This window comes from Thalassophryne amazonica, unplaced genomic scaffold (assembly GCF_902500255.1).
Source record: "Thalassophryne amazonica unplaced genomic scaffold, fThaAma1.1, whole genome shotgun sequence".
NCBI lineage: Eukaryota > Metazoa > Chordata > Actinopteri > Batrachoidiformes > Batrachoididae > Thalassophryne > Thalassophryne amazonica.
Window position 1 is genome coordinate 14,900 of NW_022986497.1, and position 20,655 is coordinate 35,554.

Here is a 20,655-nt window from a genome sequence, read left to right on the forward strand (position 1 = left end):
AATATGTAGGACTGCTTTTTTGCATTTGCGCAATATCTCTAAAATTAGAAAGGTCTTGTCTCAGAGTGATGCTGAAAAGCTAATTCATGCATTTATTTCTTCTAGGCTGGACTACTGTAATTCATTATTATCAGGTTGTCCTAAAAGTTCCCTGAAAAGCCTTCAGTTAATTCAAAATACTGCAGCTAGAGTGCTGACAGCAAGTAGAAGGAGAGAGCATATTTCACCCATATTGGCTTCTCTTCATTGGCTTCCTGTTAATTCTACAATAGAATTTAAAATTCTTTTTCTTACTTATAAGGATTGAATAATCAGGTCCCATCTTATCTTAGGGACCTCATAGTACCATATCACCCCAATAGAGCGCTTCGCTCTCAGACTGCAGGCTTACTTGTAGTTCCTAGGGTTTTTAAGAGTAGAATGGGAGGCAGAGCCTTCAGCTTTCAGGCTCCTCTCCTGTGGAACCAGCTCCCAATTCGGATTAGGGAGACAGACACCCTCTCTACTTTTAAGATTAAGCTTAAAACTTTCCATTTTGAAAAAGCTTATAGTTAGGGCTGGATCAGGTGACCCTGAACCATCCCTTAGTTATGCGGCTATAGACTTAGACTGCTGGGGGGTTTCCCATGATGCACCCAGTGTTTCTTTTTATTCACCTCTTTTTGCTCTGTATGCACCACACTGCTTTTAATCATTAGTGATTGATCTCTGCTCCCCTCCACAGCATGTCTTTTTCCTGGTTCTCTCCCCTCAGCCCCAACCAGTCCCAGCAGAAGACTGCCCCTCCCTGAGCCTGGTTCTGCTGGAGGTTTCTTCCTGTTAAAAGGGAGTTTTCCTTCCCACTGTCACCAAGTGCTTGCTCATAGGGGGTCGTTTTGACCGTTGGGATTTTTCTGTAATTATTGTGTGGCTTTTGCCTTATAATATAAAGCGCCTTGGGGCAACTGTTTGTTGTGATTTGGCGCTATATAAATAAAATTGATTTGATTTGATTAGTTGGATAATATTTGGTCTACTTGTTTGGTTTGAGTACTCACCAAAAGTGAATTGTACCATGGTCCATTTGTAATTTTCCAGAGTCCCACCTTTTCAGGTGGACTGTGGTCTATGTGTTTGGACTAAGCAGGGTAGGACATATTCAGACAACAATTGTATTATAGCATGTCCACAGAAATTCAAGTAATAACAATGAAATGCTTGACACAGCTTGCAATTTTCCTATAAAAAAAGTTCTGAGTTGATTTTTCTACAAATTCTACCTGCATGACTGACTTCCTTCTCAAGTGTTATACCACTGGTTATCCCACAGAGTGATGGGGATGAGAGTCTATCACTCCCCCTGGACGGGACACCAATCCATCCCAGGTTGCTTCCCCAGCAAGGTCGGTACTCAATAATGTTGATTAGTGCAGAGGTCGCTGAGCACTGTCCCACCGTTGCTCTAACTCACATCTTCATGTAGTGATGATTTGGGATGTTCCATAAAAATTCCACAGTTAATTCCACAGAATGGATCAGATTAAGTGGATGAGAAATTCAGCCTTCTGTCCCTCAGTCTGAGTTTCTGGGCTTCGGCAAAAGAAATTTTATTCCGCCACAGCCTGAAGTGTAAAAAGAAGGATACACTTTAGGAATAAACACATAGCATGTTGTTTGTAATATAAATCAGGCACACTGATAAGAAGATGTACAACTAATTCAACTGCAATAATCAGTAATACTTACCCTAAAGGCCCCCTGACACTTGCACGACTTTGATGCATGCACGTCGTCGTAACAATCCCACCCACTGTGTTCCCAGCTGGATGCCTTGCTTTGTTCCACTAGCTGCCACGCGCTCTACGCTGGACGCTGCTTATATAAAATAATTATTTCATAGCAGATTAATCATTTTCTCTGCGAGTTGTCTGTTATAAATGGCTCTAATCGCTTCCTGAATCACAGAGGACCGCTCTAACCAGAGCTGTTCTCGTGCACGCCGAACGAGCTGGAGAAAGCATTTGAAGCCGTCTAAAAAGGTAATTATTTGTCACGTTTAGATTGTAATGCAGCTGCAAAAGTATGTTTGTGACCGATTTAACATGTCGTTATAATCATTCAGACGAACCGCGCTCTGATGCAGTGCGCAGACGCAATCACTCGCACTGTTCACTTCTTTACTCGACTTGACGAGCTGCATGTAGTGTTGGCAAGTAGATCGCGCCACGGTGCACGACATTTTGTGTGAAAGATTTTTTGAACGTTTCAAAATCTTCTTTGTGCAATTACCCGCATCGACGCCCCTCTCACGTTCAGTCTGCACCCGTTAAAGACGAGTTTACTCCTGCATGACACAGGGCGTGCAAGTGTGTGCATCAAAGTCGTGCATATCATTATAGTATGATTACACACTGAAACCCAAAGGGCAATGGGAAAAAAACAGATGAATGTGTACGACAAACCTTTAGTGGTAACAACAAAGGAAGTTTACCTGATGAAGTGTAGTGCGGGGCAGGACCGCAGGGCTCGGACCAGAGCTTCTGCTCCAATGACACTCACACTGTTGGACTCCAGACTGATAGTAATAAATACACATACATTTTATGTCACTATGTGAATGCACGTCTTGGACAACCAAATCAATGAAATCTTTTTTTAAAGCCTCAAGAAAACACAATTAAAGCTACACTGTGTATGATCTAGTGCCATCAAGTGGTGAGGATGCAGAATGCATTATGCCCTTGCCAGTTAAAATTTTGTTTCCCTTAATGTTTCTGCTTCTTTAGTGGTAAGGCTTCATGCACCCTCATGTTCTCTTGTCATAAACAACATGCATGAGCCTGCATTTTGCAAAAATTAGGGTTCTATAACTTGCAAGCCTGCACTAGCATCCAGTAGACAGTGTATAAGGGAGCAACCACTGATTCCTCTTCTTGTTTCCAGACTTCCAGCTGCAGTGCGAAATATGGAAGATGGACTAAGTTATGTGCCTTTTGGGCAACTGTAGCAACACGGTGGTGCCTTCATGGTGGGGGGGGGGGGGGGGGGGGACACTCCCATGGGCTCATCATAAGCTCATGAAAGCACATCATCTTCCAAGTGCGCTCATAAACACTCCTAAATCTCACACACTATAGTTTGAAATAAATAAATACTTATTTGCATGTACAATATGGAAGACTGAGGATATGCAATTTGACCCAAGACAAAAGTGTGAGAAACATAATATCTACCACAAACTAAAACTTAGTGCATCATCCAGCAGAAAGGATTATGTGAGGTGTCCTTTACATCAAACAACAGATTATTTTTTATGAATAAGTCTAGGGCTCTACATCATTTGTCACACTTGATACAATACGATATGATATGATACGATCTGTTAAGTTACAACACAATATGATGCAATACGATACGATACGTTACGTATTATTGGACTTTTCATACACAGTACATGTCACGATATCAATACATTTATGTGCTTAATATCCTTATATTAATTTTATTATTTAAATGCATGCATCAATTATAGTGTATGTGTTAGTGCATAACCCATCTTCTTAATACTTTAGTTATCCTGCTTAATGTATGTTGTTGTATTAGTATTTACTTTTGCACATATTTCCTTTTCTTTGCTTTTCCTCTCTCCCAAATTGATTTCACAACCTACATGCTTGTTTGATATGGTTACTAACCAGAAGACCCTAACTAACCTGATTTTGAAGCTCGGACCCCAAATAGACCCAAAATATGCCATAGATGCTTCAGAATAAAAATAAAATTGTTTCACATCCCACTTATGCAAGTTAATTTCAGGAAACATTTTATATGGCTGATCAATTCTACTTACTGCAGAATTATATTATATGCAGAGTAATATTGATTCAACTTTTAATTAAAAAAAAAATGTTTAAAAATATGGTATTTGAGGACCAGAATGAACATTTGTGCTTTCTTTGAAAGAAAGCAAAACATAAATATGTTTCAAAAACTCACTGAAGGTGTGTTCTTATTCATGCATCACCGCCCAACAATGGGCCACAGTGAGGCAACGCAAACTGTCTAAAAGCACTTGATGCTGTCGTACGAAACAGCGGACTAAGTGCTCGCCACATCCAGCTGTGATGATAAATACCAAACGACCGGTGCCTCAATAATACCATGATCCGGTGTCGCAGACCGAACTGTCCGCCCTGCCTGCACTGCGCATGCGTCATTTGGAACCTCAGCCCAGGGGCAGTCCTGGAGGCGGGCCGGCATCGCTGGGGGGGTGCGGCACGACCGTGTGGGGAAAAAAAAACGGTAAAAAAAACAAAAAAAAAAACGGGGTGGGGGGGAGTTGTCCTGACGGGGGGGTTCGTGGTTACGTTACGGCAGAGCGCACCCCCCCCCCCCCCCCCGTCCCATGGTGGCTTTCCTCTCTCACTCATTCCCGCAGCGTTCACAGAGTTCAATAGCGAAGCAAAGACTGCAGCGAAACGAGACGAGTCATTGGATAAATGCTGGGCTTTGTCCCGCCCATCGGACGCTCAGCGTGTCTGGGGTCTATGGGTCAGTGGGCTGGCCTTGGCTGGCCCCTTTTTGATTGACAGCGAAATGAGCGAATCAGCGATCGTTTGGTGTAAACATCCGTGGGAGCGTTCTTAATTTTCATTCTGTTCTGAGTTGAACCGGAGACTTTCCTAATCCTCTTAGCGGCATTTTCTTTGTTAAAAACGACTAGCGACAAATCGAGCTCCTATTTCTGGTGTGTTTTTTTGTAGCTGTTTGGAGACTGACTTCTATCGCAGTTTCTGTCCCTACCGAGCAGCGGGTGCTGCTGAGCTCCTCCACCGTCACAAAGCGCTCACAGGCGGACAAACTTCACACTAGCCTCGCGCCAGTCCCAGCTAGCGAGCTAGCTAGGTAGCAAGCTGCACATAATGGCAGACAATTTGAATGTTGTGGACCGGATTTTGGTGAAGCCATTTGATAGTCTTCCGTACGAAGAAGCCATGGCTGCTGTCATGGCTTCAGCTCTCAATGGTTTGCAGGCCAAAGTTAAAGCAATAGCCCCCAGTGCAATGTTTGTGCATTGCTATGCACACAGACTGAATCTGGTTCTGTCTCAGGGGGCTAAATGCTTATCTGAGTGCAGAATATTTTTTGCATCACTCTCTGGGTTTGCCACATTTTTGTCAAAATCCACAAAGAGGATGTCTTTTCTTGAGTCTGCAGGCTGCTCAAGGTTGCCCAGAAATGCTCCTACTTGATGGAATTTCACATCACGGATAGTGAGCACTGTGGCAAACAATTATGAGGCCTCCTGCAAACTTTTGAGATGATCATTGCAGATAAGTCCATGGATGATGACACATTAGACTGTGCCAATTTCTTTGTGTTTGTTATTGCAGTAGTCATTAAAACCGGAAATTTGTTCTTGAAAATAGCTGTTGTGAGTTAATTTGTGGGATTGTGGGTGTTCTGGACGAAGTTAGTGTCTTCATGGGTGGTGGGGTGGTGGGGTGGAGGTGGTGGCCACGTTAGTGTGCGGGGGGGAGGAAGCACGCAGGGGGTTTCGCCCGGGGAGTAAATCACTCGAGGACCGCCACTGCCTCAGCCACTCGTCGAAGACAGAGTCTCTTCACCCAAAGCGATCAAATGGATTAATGTAATTATTAACCATCAGATGATAAAGGTAAAACCTCTTGAATCATTCTAAAGTCAGTTTTCAGAATAAACGAGGCCGTTTTAAGCAAAAATGAGGCGATACTCTGGGACGCTTTGAAATGACCGACGTGCCGTGAACGCATCAGCTAGCAGCTCGTATAGCCATGGCGCTCTGATCGCTTCCTTCATCTTTTATGATGAAATAATGCTGAATTTATGTGGAAATTGTTGTAAAATAGCTTCAGATATCTGTTGCTGAGATAGAGGATGACTGGAGTGCAGCTTGAAGCAGAAACGAGGTGATAATCCGTGAACCGCAGCTAATGACGCATGTGCAGTGAAGGCAGGGCGGACCGATTTTTAGGGGGTACCGTTCAGTTGGCAACACCAGTATAGACCTCTAAATAAGACTGGTTGGACTTTAACAATCTGTGAATCTCAGATCAGAGTTTGGAGTCTTGGTCATGACATTATTTTTAATGTTTATACAAACTCACTCTATACTGCTCATCCGCTGAAAAAGAGGCAAAATTCTTGCCAGCTCCAGTGCCACAGCATCACCACAACTGTTCCATCCCAAACTAGACAGAACCAGACAGACAGTTATCCAACAAATCAGGAAACATTTAGAAAACATCAACATGACACATTAATGCCAGTGATTAAGTTCTACAGTCAGCTTCAATTTAGAGTATTTAAAAGAAATCCATTAATAACCCACTGTTATTATTTGAGATTTGATCTCACCTCACATCCTGTATTCTGGGAGAGTGGACCAGACTGGCGGTGACGGCACACAGCTCTGATGTCCCAACAGCTGTCAGACTGAAACACCCCGACATCAAACACGTGACATTAATATCAGACTGTAATATGAGATACACGTGTATGTGTGTTTGTTCCCCTACTTTTCTAACCTTACAGCCAAAAAATACAGGTAGCAGGACAATAAAGACCCAACCACATCAACCAACTAGAGCACCGCGATCACAGAGCACAAACCTCCGCCAACACTAGTTTCCAATTCTACAGGTTTATTTTTTTTTACCTTAGAAAAAAGTTTTCAAGGTCAAAATCCTGTTAGAAGTGTCTTTTCACAAGCTAAAATATAAAATAGATATAAGTATATAAAATATATACAAAATATAGATCAAAGGGGGTTTTCAATGTTAAAAAGAATCAAATATTTGCTAAATCCGCAATATGGATCAGATGTGGATCAAACTTTGTTTATTCATTGAGAGTGCCAGTTTGCACCTCATTGTCACAAATGAGAGTGATTGAGGCAGTTTTGATTGAGATATAATGAAAAATGTACACCAAATGGGCTTTTCAGTATTAAACTCAAATGTCCACAAAATCCACAATCTGGATCAGATCCAGATCCAACTGGATCCAACTGGAGTGTCAGTCTGCACCTCACTTACCTCACTAAAATATGAGAGTGATTGGGGCATGTTTGATTAAGATGTAATGTAAAATATACATTAAATTGGGGTTTCAATGTTAAATTTAAATGGTCACAAAATTTGTAATCTGGATCCGATCCAGATCAAACTTGTTGGTCGATAAAGGATACCATGCTACATAATGCTCTCAAATATGAAAGAAATTTGATCTTTGTTGACAGAGTTATGAATTTTTGAAAATTCATTCAATGTTAAAGATTGGGATTTTTCCAATTTTCCAAGATTTTTCCTCACTTTGTCCTTTAACCTATGACCTTGAAAATTCAATCAGTTCTTGCCTATCAGGATATGAATCTTCAGTAAAGAAAATTTCATAATGATATATGAAAAAGTGTGTGTTCTAAACAAACAAACTGGGGTGAAAACATAACTTCCTCCAACTTCATTGGTGGAGGTAAACAAGCCACAAAGAACTTGTGTTAAAGGATCTTACTGAATCTCAGTGAGGTTCTTCATGGAGCTTAATGCTTTGGACAAACTCACTGCACCTTCATTTCTAATTTCATTTTGTGAAATGCTGCAAAAAAACAAAACAAAAAAAAAAACATACAAATGCAAAGAAACCCAAATTAGAAAATTCTCATTTCAACAAGTACGAATGAGTATCAGTAAGAACAAGAAGTCTGTAACTTACTCCAACACGGTGAGGCATGTCAGCAATGGTAGGACGAACGCCATCCTGGCAGCAGTAAGATTACCAAGACGGTTACCTGACAGACTGGAAAAACAAAAGTAAATATTTGTTTGAAAAGTAGAGAATAAGAATAAGATCAACTTTATTTATCCCGAAGGAAATTATTTTGCCCGATTACTGACACAGTGACAGTAAACAATGGTTTTTAAGACATTTGTGCAGGATGTTCGACAATATTGCACATAACAACTCTAAGTAACTGAAAACTCTGAAAAACTCTGTTCATTACATATTCATCCTGCAGAGGATTATACAGTCTGATTACCACAGGTAGGAAAGACCTCCTGTGGTGTTCTGTGGTGCACCTCGGTGGTCTCAGTCTGTGGCTGAAGGTGCTCTGACAGGACGTCAATGTGGCATGCAGGGAATGGGAGGTGCTGTCCCGGATGCTGAGCAGTTTCCTCAACATCCTCATCTCTAACACCTCCACCACCAGATGTCCCAGTCAGGTTTCCTCCCCCCCACCCCACCCCAATCCAAGTAATTTTTTTCTAGATATTGCAGTTGCACAGTGCAGAATGCAAGCATGTTAAATATTCAGTCCAGTGTACACATGACAACAGAATTATTAGCCCTCCCATGAAATTGTACATTTTCTTCAAATTTTTTTTCCAAGCAAGGAATTTTCAACACACCATTTCTACTTTTATTTTGGAAGATTACATTATTTTACTTTGCACACAGAAACAAAATTATTTCACAAAAAAACAAAAACTGATACAGTGTTACACGATAACACTGTATGAGGTGTTTAAGGAAAAACTGTGAAAGAAATTTGTCATTGTGCTCTTACTGGAGCTCCTCCAGGAGGACGCAGCTCCTCAAAGCCTCCAGCAGCTCCGCACCCGAGTGGTCACTGATCAGGTTCTTTGACAAACTGCAAAACACACACACACACACACACACACACACACACACACACACACACACACACACACACACACACACACACACACACACACACACACACACACACACACACACACACACACATCAGAGTAAAGGGTGACTCTTGTTAACACTGTTTAAAGAGCTGTGCACTTATGCAGCCGTATGTATTAGTTTTGGATTTCCTGCAAAAGTTTATTTAGTATTATTATATGCATTTAAAATTACCATTGAACTATAAAATTAAATTCAATTAAATGTATTTTGCCTCCGGTCTCTCTGCCCATAAAATCTTCAGTAATGTTCAGAATAATAGTAGTGCTATGTGACTAAAAGATTAATCCAGATTTTGAGTATATTTCTTATTGTTACAGAAACAAGGTACCAGTAGATTCAGTAGATTCTCACAAATCCAACAAGACCAAGCATTCATGATATGCACACTCTTAAGGCTATGAAATTGGGCTATTAGTAAAAAAAAAAAAAAAATAGAAAAGGGGGTGTTCACAATAATAGCAGTGTGGCATTCAGTTAGTGATTTCGTCAGTTTTGTGGAACAAACAGGTGTGAATCAGGTGTCCCCTATTTGAGGATGAAGCCTGCACCTGTTGAACATGCTTTTCTCTTTGAAAGCCTGAGGAAAATGGGACGTTCAAGACATTGTTCAGAAGAACAGCGTAGTTTGATTAAAAAGTTGATTGGAGAGGGGAAAACATATACGCAGGTGCAAAAAATTATAGGCTGTTCATCTACAATGATCTCCAATGCTTTAAAATGGACAAAAAAAAAAAACAGACGCATGGAAGAAAACGGAAAACAACCATCAAAATGGATAGAAGAATAACCAGAATGGCAAAGGCTCACCCATTGATCAGCTCCAGGATGATCAAAGACAGTCTGGAGTTACCTGTAAGTGCTGTGACAGTTAGAAGACGCCTGTGTGAAGCTAATTTATTTGCAAGAATCCCCCGCAAAGTCCCTCTGTTAAATAAAAGACATGTGCAGAAGAGGTTACAATTTGCCAAAGAACACATCAACTGGCCTAAAGAGAAATGGAGGAATATTTTGTGGACTGATGAGAGTAAAATTGTTCTTTTTGGGTCCAAGGGCTGCAGACAGTTTGTGAGATGACCCCCAAACTCTGAATTCAAGCCACAGTTCACAGTGAAGACAGTGAAGCATGGTGGTGCAAGCATCATGATATGGGCATGTTTCTCCTACTATGGTGTTGGGCCTATATATCGCATACCAGGTATCATGGATCAGTTTGGATATGTCAAAATACTTGAAGAGGTCATGTTACCTTATGCTGAAGAGGACATGCCCTTGAAATGGGTGTTTCAACGAGCCAATGACCCCAAGCACACAAGTAAATATGCAAAATCTTGGTTCCAAACCAACAAAATTAATGCCTCGCAGATGTGAAGAAATCATGAAAAACTGTGGTTATACAACTAAATACTCATTTAGTAAATCACAGGATTGCTGAAAATGCAGTTTGAACATAATAGTTTTGAGTTTGTAGCGTCAACAGCAGATGCTACTATTATTGTGAACACCCCCTTTTCTACTTTTTAATTTTTTTTACTAATAGCCCAATTTCATAGCCTTAAGAGTGTGCATATCATGAATGCTTGGTCTTGTTGGATTTCTGAGGATCTACTGAATCTACTGCTACCTTGTTTCCCATGTAACAATAAGAAATATACTCAAAACCTGGATTAATCTTTTTAGTCACATAGGACTACTATTATTCCGAACACTACTGTATATTAAAAAAAATTGTACAATAAAATAAATGAATTAACACCGATCCCTAAAACCTAAAAGTATAAAAGTAGGACAAACTAAAAACATGACAACATAGAATAAAACAACACACTGGTAAAATATTAATGAAAACAAACAAACAATTAAATAAATAAAACTGGTGTCCTCTGTATCCAATATAAAACATATCATCTGTAATTAGAACAAATATGATTCTTGTCAGGTTGAATTTATTTGCAGGACTCTCAATATTTTTTAAATAAGTGAAATCAGAACATGTTCTTTGTTGATAAAATGGTTTAAAGGAAAAAGCCTGACCTCAAGGTACAGTTTAATCCTGAACTTGACCTGATACTGACCTCAAAGGTGGAGCCAAATTGTCTCTTTATTAATAAGAAAGGTGTTAATTGATGTTGTTAACTGACCTCTCGGCAGTGGCTTCCTGAGGGTGACTAGTGTATCCTGCTTCCTACCTGATCTTCTTGAGGTTTGTCCACCCAGGCAGGAGTCGGATCAGCTGTTTTAACCCCACATCCGAAATCCTCCAGCCGTCCAATCTGAAACCAGGAGACAGAAGACGAAATGGAGTGATGTCACTGAAATAATGTGAATAGGTTTTATTAATATGTTGAATTAACAAACTAAACAGGCCGAGGCACAGGTATGCACTCTACAAAGTGCCTTCTAGAGTATGTTTTTTTGTGGATAAACTCACTCTAACTGTTCCAACAGTGTGAGTTCTTCCAAAGCAGGCAGGAGTTCTTGGGCACAAACTGCTTCACCTGATCCCGTTGCTAAGGTAACATGATTTAACCTGGAAGATAAAATTCACATCAGCAGTCAAACTCTTCATGGAAGCAAACTAAAGCCCCGTCACACATAGCAAGAATGTGGAGGAACCATTCCGACACAGCAAATATTGCCATAATCCGACACAGTTGGAAGGAAAAGAGGCGTGGTCAGCCGTGGTCCGAACTAGGGCTGCCACAACTAGTCGACAAGTCACAACTACGTCAACTATTGAAACTGTCAACAACTAATTTAGCAGTCGACGAATCATTTGCTTTGAAGCTTGAACCAATGAAGCAGTGCTTCAATCCATTGCCTCATGGGATCCATGCTTCTCTCCTCTTCAAAAGCGGCAACTCCGCTTCTTATCCCCTCTCAAAGCCATTAAAATATGTCAATCATGAGTCACTTTTGTGCAGATTAAAGTGACTAGCTATGACTACTGTCTTGTTGCGAGAAAGAAACAAGAATAGTCTTCTGTTGCTCCAAACGCTGCGCCGCTGAGTCAAGTTCGAAAGATAGAGTCCGTTCGGAATTAATAACTTCAAAGCGAATCGCCGTTTAAATCAAATGATACCTCTTTCCAAACGTTGTAATAGAACCAATAAGCTGCAATCGATCAAAATGCCCACAGATCAAGGATCCACCATGTAGAGTTTATTTATGTCCAGAGATGTAGAGTTTATGTCCAGAGATCAAGGATCCAGTGACCAATTTCATATTTATTTACTTTAAGACTAAATAAAATGTTGTTGACATAGAAAAAAAAGGGCAAAGCTGATGACTGTTCTTGTGTTTGTTAACTAATTACTTAACTGTTCTGGCTGTAAGAGCTGCTGTTGAACAGATGTTGGATGTTATGATGTTACAACGTCTCACCTGAATCTGCGTAAAGATTTGATGTTTCTTAGTGTCCGGCTAAAACACTCCATGGTGTCTTGACTCAGACGCACAGACGCCAGGCTAGAAGAGGACATACATCAACACAGACATGGACAACTGGCTATGACTGTCATGAAGATATTATTGTATGTTTTCAGATGAAGACGGTGTGTGTGTCTGTTACCAAAGTCCCTGCAGACAGACACACTGTTCCAGCTCTTTGATGAGCTTCAGCCCTACAGCCTCTGTCCACTCACAGCTGGACAAACTACAGAAGACACAACATCAACCCCAAACCCCACAATTACCAACAAGGCTTCAAAAATTCCAAATTTCAGACATAAAAACATAGTAGGTACTCAGGGAAATTTTTCAGACTCACTGGCTGACTCACTCAATCACCCGCTGACTGACTGGTTTACTGACTCACTAACCCACTGACGGCATGACTTGCTGACTGACTGATCAACTCACTCACTGACTGACCGACACACTGGCCTATCGATTGAATGACTTAATGACTGATCCACTGACTTATTGACTCATTGACTGAATGTTTTACTGACTGACTCAGTCACTCTCTGACTGACTGATTCACTCACTCACTGCCCAACCCAGTCTCACACCATTTTGTGATGGGATCACGAAAAGTATTCTATTAGTTTGTCATACTGTCGCAAAAATGTGACTTTCATGGCAGAAGCTCAAATTCATTTTGTAATGGTATCATGAAATGTGGGGTGATGCGAGGGGGGGGGGGGGTCTGTGGGGGTTATGGTTGGGGAAAGGGGTAGGGTTAGAAATAGTAAAATAAAAAAACGCATCATGAAAATGTGACTCCTTTCATCATGAGAGCACAAAAAAGCATGAGACTGGGCTGCACTGTCTCACTGAACCACTGACTGACTGACTGACTCACTCACTGACTCTCACTGTTTCACTGAACCACTGACTGACTGACTCACTCTCTCACTGACTCTCACTGTTTCACTGAACCACTGACTGATTCACTGACTCACTCACTCACTAACTGACTCTCATTGTCTCACTGAACCACTGACTGACTCACTCACTTACTGAGTGATTCACTCACTGACTCTCACTGTCTCACTGAACCACTGACTGACTCACTGACTGACTCTCACTGAACCACTGACTGACTCACTCACTGACTCTCACTGTCTCACTGAACCACTGACTGGTTCACTCACTGACTGACTCTCACTGTCGCACTGACTGACTGACACAACAACTGGCCCACTTACTCAGTGTCTCACTGTGTGAGATGGGGTCATTGACTGACAGACCCACTGACTGCACACACTGTCAGATTAACTGTCTCACTGACTGACTGACCCACCCGCTCACTGTCTCATTGAGTGACTGACTGACTCCATTAAACTTGAGCTCACCCTGTTAATTTCTGGGAAAATTTCACAAACTTATTTTACAACTGGATATAATCGTACACAGTACGAACAGGTTCTGACTTTTATTCTGAGAGGCTTCCTATGGCTTCATTAAAAAAAAACCTTCTATAACAATAAAGAACATTCAAACAGTCAGTATGTGCTGAATGTTAAATTCACCGTTTACCTGAGGTGCTGCAGACGTGGAAATGTTCTGACTACATTCTGAGTGGCTCCTTCACTAATCATTAGACCTGAAAGACTAGAAGAAGACTCTGTTCTAGGCAGATTTAACACACTCACGCCACTTGTTAACAATTCTATAAATAAACGCTTAGCGATATGTAACACTGGAATTCTTAAAACAGATTGATAAGTTATTACAACTCTGCATATTGAGTTACTCTGCATTACAATAAAAATAATGAATTGTTGCAACAAAACAGACAGCAATTTTAAAAAGTCTAACCTGAGAGTGGTGAGTTTGGGCAATAAATTCAAAACAGAAGAAAAGAAATCCGCTCCTTCAACGTCCAGATGGTTGTGAGAAAAACTGGAAAAGAAGCACAATGATTTTAAATTATTCTCTTTTTTGTTTTAATTCACAACCACAGTAAATGATTTAAATCCACACACTCATGATTCTGAATAAAATACAGTAGCAGTTTGGAATCATTACTGCTACTCAGCTTATTTTATCTTTAAAAAAAAAAAAAAACACAAACATGAGTTCCGTCAGTGAAAAACAGCCCTGGATGATGTCACTCATCTCTGATAGAAGGTATTTTGGGACATCGCAATCCACAAAGCTGGAGGAGAGAAGGAGATAAAAACATGTTATAAACTAAATGTTTTACTGCTTGTTTTTTTGTTTGTTTTTTTGCAATATAAACCAATAAATCAAGTATTTTAGTTCTAATTTCCAAAATTGTCTTGGTCTCAGAGATTTTTAAAGTATGTATCTACTGAATTTTGGAAATAAAACTTACAACAGAATACAATAAATTAATTTAGAATAAATTTACAATAAATAATTTTTTATTTGCACACACATACAGTCACTCTGAACTTTCTTGATCATTGCTGCACTGATCACCATACGTCGTTGCTGCTATTGTACATTTTGCAAGATTGTATACAGGCTTTATATTATTTTATTATTATTATTATTATATTGTTTATTTACGTTGATGTTTACCTTAGTTTTGTTGCATGAAATTTTATCTAAATATGAGCTGAGACCTGTGAAACTGTGTTTCATTCTATCATGTTACGTGGTTAGAATGACAATAAAGTTGAGTCTGAGTGTTTTATGATCTGATATCAAAAAGTAGAAGTGTAAGTTTATATTATACATACATATTACATACTATATATATATATATATATATATATATATATATATATATATATATATATGTGTGTGTGTGTGTGTGTGTGTGTCTATAATTAAATTAAAATTACCCAATTTTCTCTGTTGCCACTGAAGGATCACAACTAAAAACATAAACAGCAAAAGCAAAATAACTGATGTTAAATATTAACAAGAACAACAACAGCAGCAACAATACATTTTTATAGCAATGTTCAAGCAATCATTGGTAACTGCTTTAAAATTAAATAATACAAGGCTTAAAAAGGGACATTTATAACAGAAATATATGAAACAGCCAAAAACAACACATGTTAAAGAATCTAATTACATTAGTCCTCAAAAGAACATAGTTTCAGAAAAAATAAGACCATTCATTTCAAGTCACAGTGTTCTCAGAATGGTGGTGTGATCCAAAGAAATGAGCAAATTTCAAAAACACAGAGAGACAAAGTTCAAAGGCTGAGATGAAAGCAAGGTCCAAAAAAAGTGGGGTCAAACACGGCTAGGCAGAAAAACAATGATGAAACTATGGTGGCCATAATAATACAAAGGCTGGAATGAAGGCAGAGCACAAGGCAAAAAGCACAACAAACTGGCAGAGACAAACACAGAGCATGAGGATTAAATACACAACAGGTGCGGAGAATGTTCAGGAAGAGGGTGCGGTCAGACGAGACGAAGACGAGGGAAGACAGGAGACAAGAGGATCAGTGGCAGATGGGGCGTGACAGACAAGTGCAGAGGCAAGAGTAATCTGTGATAATAACACCACCCAAAACAAACAGTGATCAAAATAAAACACTCAAAACAAAGATAAGCAAAACCAAAGGCATTCTAAAATACCAACACGAAATAAACAAAGAATCAAAGAGGAAAACAAAGGTAAGTCCAGAAAAGAGAACAACAAAACAAAGATGGAACTCAAAGTATAACAAACAGATAATCAAAGACCGGGACCAGACAGCAGATGAATGGGCGGGAAAGTGGACACAGACAGGACAAACCATAACATAGGTCCGGACAAGGGACAGACCATGACACTAAAGATGGAAAAACAACACTTACAATCCAGCATCAGTGTACCACGGCCAACACAAAAATGTATGGTGGCCATCTCAGGGTGGTAGTTGTAGCCAGGTGAGGGTGAAGGAAGAATCATACAGGGGCTAAAATTTAAAAATGCTCTAATCATATTGAAAAGTATACCACATTATTTGTCTGATCACTAGGATTCACAAAGTGTATAGTTTGGACCATCTATAACTGAATGTTATGGAATTATGAGATTAAAAACAAAGAGTTTGTGATGGTATTGTGAAATTTGGGGTGACATGGTGATGGGGTGTGGGCGCATTTGGAGTTATGGTTAGGGTTCAAATTAGTCAGCGACGGGTGACCGCATCCCGAAAATGTAATACATTTCATGATGATATCGCAAAAAATAAATAAATAAATAAAAAAACTACATGAGACCAGACTGCAATTTCAGTTTGTACTGGGGTTAAAAGGCGATGTTGCTCCATCCATGTTCAACACCTGCTTACTCCAGTTAAGGGTCATAGGGAGGGCTGAAGTCTATCCCAGCAGTCATAAGGCATGGTACACCCTGGACAGGACACCGGTCTGTTGTAGGGCCACATATAGACAAACAAACACATTAACACCTACGGGCAATTTAAAGTTTCTAACTCACCTAACCTGCATGTTTTTGGATGTGGAAGGAAGCTGAAGCACCCGGAGAGAACATGCAAACTCCACACAGAAAGGCTCCAGGTGGGAATTGAACCCACAACCTTCTTGCTGTGAGCAAACAGTGCTAAGCAGTAATCCACCATGCTGCCAGAAAGTTGCTCCAACTTGGGTAAAACATGATTGAAATTACTGGCTGAACTAATAGGATTAATAAATAGAATAGTGTTGACTGTGTTGAATGTTTGGTTTTCAAAGTAAAGGTCAAACAAGGTCAACATCCACTGGATTCTATGACACATACAGTAGTGTTCAGAATAATAGTAGTGCTATTGTTGTGTGGGCCGCTGAAGAGGAGGTACTGCTGGCCCACCACCACCAGAGGGAGCCCTGCCTGGAGTGCGGGCTCCAGGCACCAGAGGGCGCTGCCGCCTCACAGGAGTAGCCGGGGTGACAGCTGTCACTTATCACCGACGACAGCTGTCATCAATCATCTGATCTTCAGGGGTATATCAGCAAGACGGCATCTCCACCTCATTGCCGAGATATCGCTCTACGAAGAGGTAACGATCTCAGCTGACTGTGTTCTGACAGGAATATCTATTGCTTGTGTGTGTTGGATATTCTGTTTCTTTTTTCGACGAGAGGTGGAGGTGGATTTCCCACCATACGTGTTGCTGGGTGCACACGCACCCACTTCTAACTGTGTTTGCTCCTCGCCAGCAGTACCAGGTCCGACACGCGTAGGCAGTGGCCACCTGGGAGTTCGGGACTTGGCGGCTCCAGTATTCCCGGGGTTCGGTGGCGGTGGAAATCGTGTGGTTCCGGTTCGACTTGGACTGACGTCTCCTATCTTCGAGCCTGCCCACATAACACTGTGTATATTGGAGTTCGTATTGTAATCTGTTGTTGTTGTTGTGCAATTTCACAACAGTAAAGTGTTGTATTTGGCCTTATCCATTGTCCGTTCATTTGCGCCCCCTGTTGTGGGTCCGTGCTCTTACACTTTCACAACAGCTATGTGCCTAAAAATATTAATCCAGGTTTTGAGTATATTTCTTATTGTTACATGGGAAACAAGGTACCAGTAGATTCAGTAGATTCTCACAAATCCAACAACACCAAGCATTCATGATATGCACACTCTTAAGGCTATGAAATTGGGCTATTAGTAAAAAACAAAAGTAGAAAAGGGGGTGTTCACAATAATAGTAGCATCTGCTGTTGACGCTACAAACTCAAAACTATTATGTTCAAACTGCTTTTTTAGCAATCCTGTGAATCACTAAACTAGTATTTAGTTGTATAACCACAGTTTTTCATGATTTCTTCACATCTACGAGGCATGGAGTCAACCAACTTGTGCCACCTTTCAGCCGTTATTCCACTCCAAGATTCTTTAACAACATTCCACAATTCATTCACATTTCTTGGTTTTGCTTCAGAAACAGCTTTTTTGATGTCACCCCACAAGTTCTCAATTGGATTTAGGTCCAGGGATTGGGCAGGCCACTCCAAAACATTAATTTTGTTGGTTTGGAACCAAGATTTGCTCGTTTACTAGTGTGATTGGGGTCATTGTCTCGTTGAAACACCCATTTCAAGGGCATGTCCTCTTCAGCATAAGGCAACATGACCTCTTCAAGTATTTTGACATATCCAAACTGATCCATGATACCTGGTATGCGATATATAGGCCCCAACACCATAGTAGGAGAAACATGCCCATATCATGATGCTTGCACCACCATGCTTCACTGTCTTCACTGTGAACTGTGGCTTGAATTCAGAGTTTGGGGGTCGTCTCACAAACTGTCTGCGGCCCTTGGACCCAAAAAGAACAATTTTACTCTCATCAGTCCACAAAATATTCCTCCATTTCTCGTTAGGCCAGTTGATGTGTTCTTTGGCAAATTGTAACCTCTTCTGCACATGTCTTTTATTTAACAGAGGGACTTTGCGGGGGATTCTTGCAAATAAATTAGCTTCACGCAGACGTCTTCTAACTGTCACAGCACTTACAGGTAACTCCAGACTGTCTTTGATCATCCTGGAGCTGATCAATGGGTGAGCCTTTGCCATTCTGGTTATTCTTCTATCCATTTTGATGGTTGTTTTCCATTTTCTTCCACAGGTCTCTGGGTTTTTTTTTTTTTGTCCATTTTAAAGCATTGGAGATCATTGTAGATGAACAGCCTATAATTTTTTGCACCTGCGTATAAGTTTTCCCCTCTCCAATCAACTTTTTAATCAAACTACGCTGTTCTTCTGAACAATGTCTTGAACGTCCCATTTTCCTCAGGCTTTCAAAGAGAAAAGCATGTTCAACAGGTGCTGGCCACAATACTATTATTGTGAACACCGCTTTTCTACTTTTTTTTTTTTACTAATAGCCCAATTTCATAGCCTTAAGAGTGTGCATATCATGAGTGCTTGGTCTTGCTGGATTTGTGAGAATCTACTGAATCTACTGGTACCTTGTTTCCCATGTAACAAGAAATATACTCAAATCCTGGATTAATCGTTTTAGTCACATAGCACTACTATTATTCTGAACACTACTGTATGTCACGTCACAATTTGATAAATAAGCATAACAAATGGTCCATACTATTCCTTTTTAAACCCTATTAACTCAACTAATAATTTGTATCACGTTTTTAAACAAAACTGGAGCAAATTTAACTTTTTGATCAATGTACAAACTGAAATCACCTTTGTCACCATCTTTGCTGGTTTTTTCCCCCTATATAACTCCATAACATTCGGTCATTTTTAAATTTTGATCCCTGTGTAATTCTTCATTAACACCTGCCTTGCTACAGCTTCCACCGTGGGATGGCCACCATACACTTTTGTTGGCCATAGTACACAGAGGTTGGATTGTAAGTGTTGTTTTGCCGTCTTAAATGGGACAGAAAACCTTCTTGACCCATGAACTATGGAACTTTACAATTACAACAGTCTACAATAGTTTACAATTTATGACAAGATTATCCATTCAAATATGTAATTGTACCTGTCTGAACTCATTTCAGTGGGTTTCACCAAAGATAGCTGGAGTGTGTTTTTCTCCACCCTGCAACGGGAACACGGCTGAGACTAAATTTGGGAATGTAACACCTTAAAACATGGATATACTTAATGTGGGCGTTAGAATGTGAGTGTGTGGTTTTCTTTTATATTCAGCTGCAGGTGGTTATGTCATTTCAGGTGTGTTTGCATTTTCATGGATGTTTTTATAACTCACATGATGGCGTGTATGTTCCTGCTGAGCTCCAGACAGCAACTCAACAAATTAACAGCTGCTTCTGATGTGATCCAGTGTTCCTCAATACTAATGAGAAAGACCGTAAAAGTCAAGGAGAGGCTGTGCGAAAAACGTACTCTGTGCATTTACAGGATTCGTCCTCACCTGATAAAACAACGACTGCAGTTCAAATGGTTCACAAAGTCTTTGATCCACTCTGAATGAAGAAAATTGTTTCTCAACCTGTACAGCAGATATTAGATTTGGTCACACCTGGGAGCAGGCCCTGGTGCACCCACAACACGACAGAACGTCCTTCTGTCTGTCTGTCCACCCATCCATCCATCCATTCATCTATCCATCCATCCATCCATCCAGTCATCCATCCATCTAGTCACCCAGTCAGCCTGCCATCCATCTAGCCACCCATCCAGCCAGCCATCCATCCATCTAGTCACCCACCCAGCCAGCCATCCATCCATCCATCTAGTCACCCACCCAGCCATCCATCCATCCATCTAGCCAGCCAGCGAGCCATCCATCCATCCATCCATCTAGTCACCCACCCAGCCATCCATCCATCCATCCATCCAGCCAGCCAGCCTGCCATCCATCCATCCATCTAGTCACCCACCCACCCAGCCATCCATCCATCCATCTAGCCAGCCAGCGAGCCATCCATCCATCCATCTAGCCAGCCAGCCAGCCATCCATCTAGCCAGCCAGTCATCCATCCATCCATCCAGTCACCCATCTAGCCAGCCAGCCATCCATCCATCCATCTAGTCACCCAGTCAGCCTGCCATCCATCT

General features: G+C 40.7%; 1 protein-coding gene across 1 annotated transcript; it reads right to left on the minus strand.

Annotated features, from left to right (window-relative positions):
- Window positions 1-878: 878 nt before the first annotated feature.
- Window positions 879-20,139, minus strand: LOC117506252 (protein NLRC5-like). Its single transcript, XM_034165750.1, has 18 exons — window positions 20,009-20,139; window positions 19,844-19,930; window positions 19,613-19,672; window positions 14,994-15,026; window positions 14,255-14,338; window positions 13,999-14,082; window positions 13,717-13,791; window positions 12,305-12,388; window positions 12,118-12,201; window positions 11,165-11,263; window positions 10,923-11,006; window positions 8,585-8,668; window positions 7,732-7,815; window positions 7,531-7,614; window positions 6,376-6,453; window positions 6,126-6,209; window positions 2,471-2,554; window positions 879-1,601 (listed from the first exon to the last, which is right to left on the minus strand). Coding segments are annotated over exons 2-18 (1,269 nt in total). The 5' UTR covers window positions 19,846-19,930; window positions 20,009-20,139; the 3' UTR covers window positions 879-1,519.
- Window positions 20,140-20,655: the final 516 nt, after the last annotated feature.

Excerpts from the sequence above, each read along its gene's own strand:
- LOC117506252 (XM_034165750.1), bottom strand. Across the intron at positions 14,339-14,993 it reads GTGGCAACAGAGAAAATTGG|CTTTGTGGATTGCGATGTCC; the intron begins GTAATTTTAATT and ends TCTCTCCTCCAG. Across the intron at positions 13,792-13,998 it reads CCCAAACTCACCACTCTCAG|TCTTTCAGGTCTAATGATTA; the intron begins GTTAGACTTTTT and ends GTCTTCTTCTAG.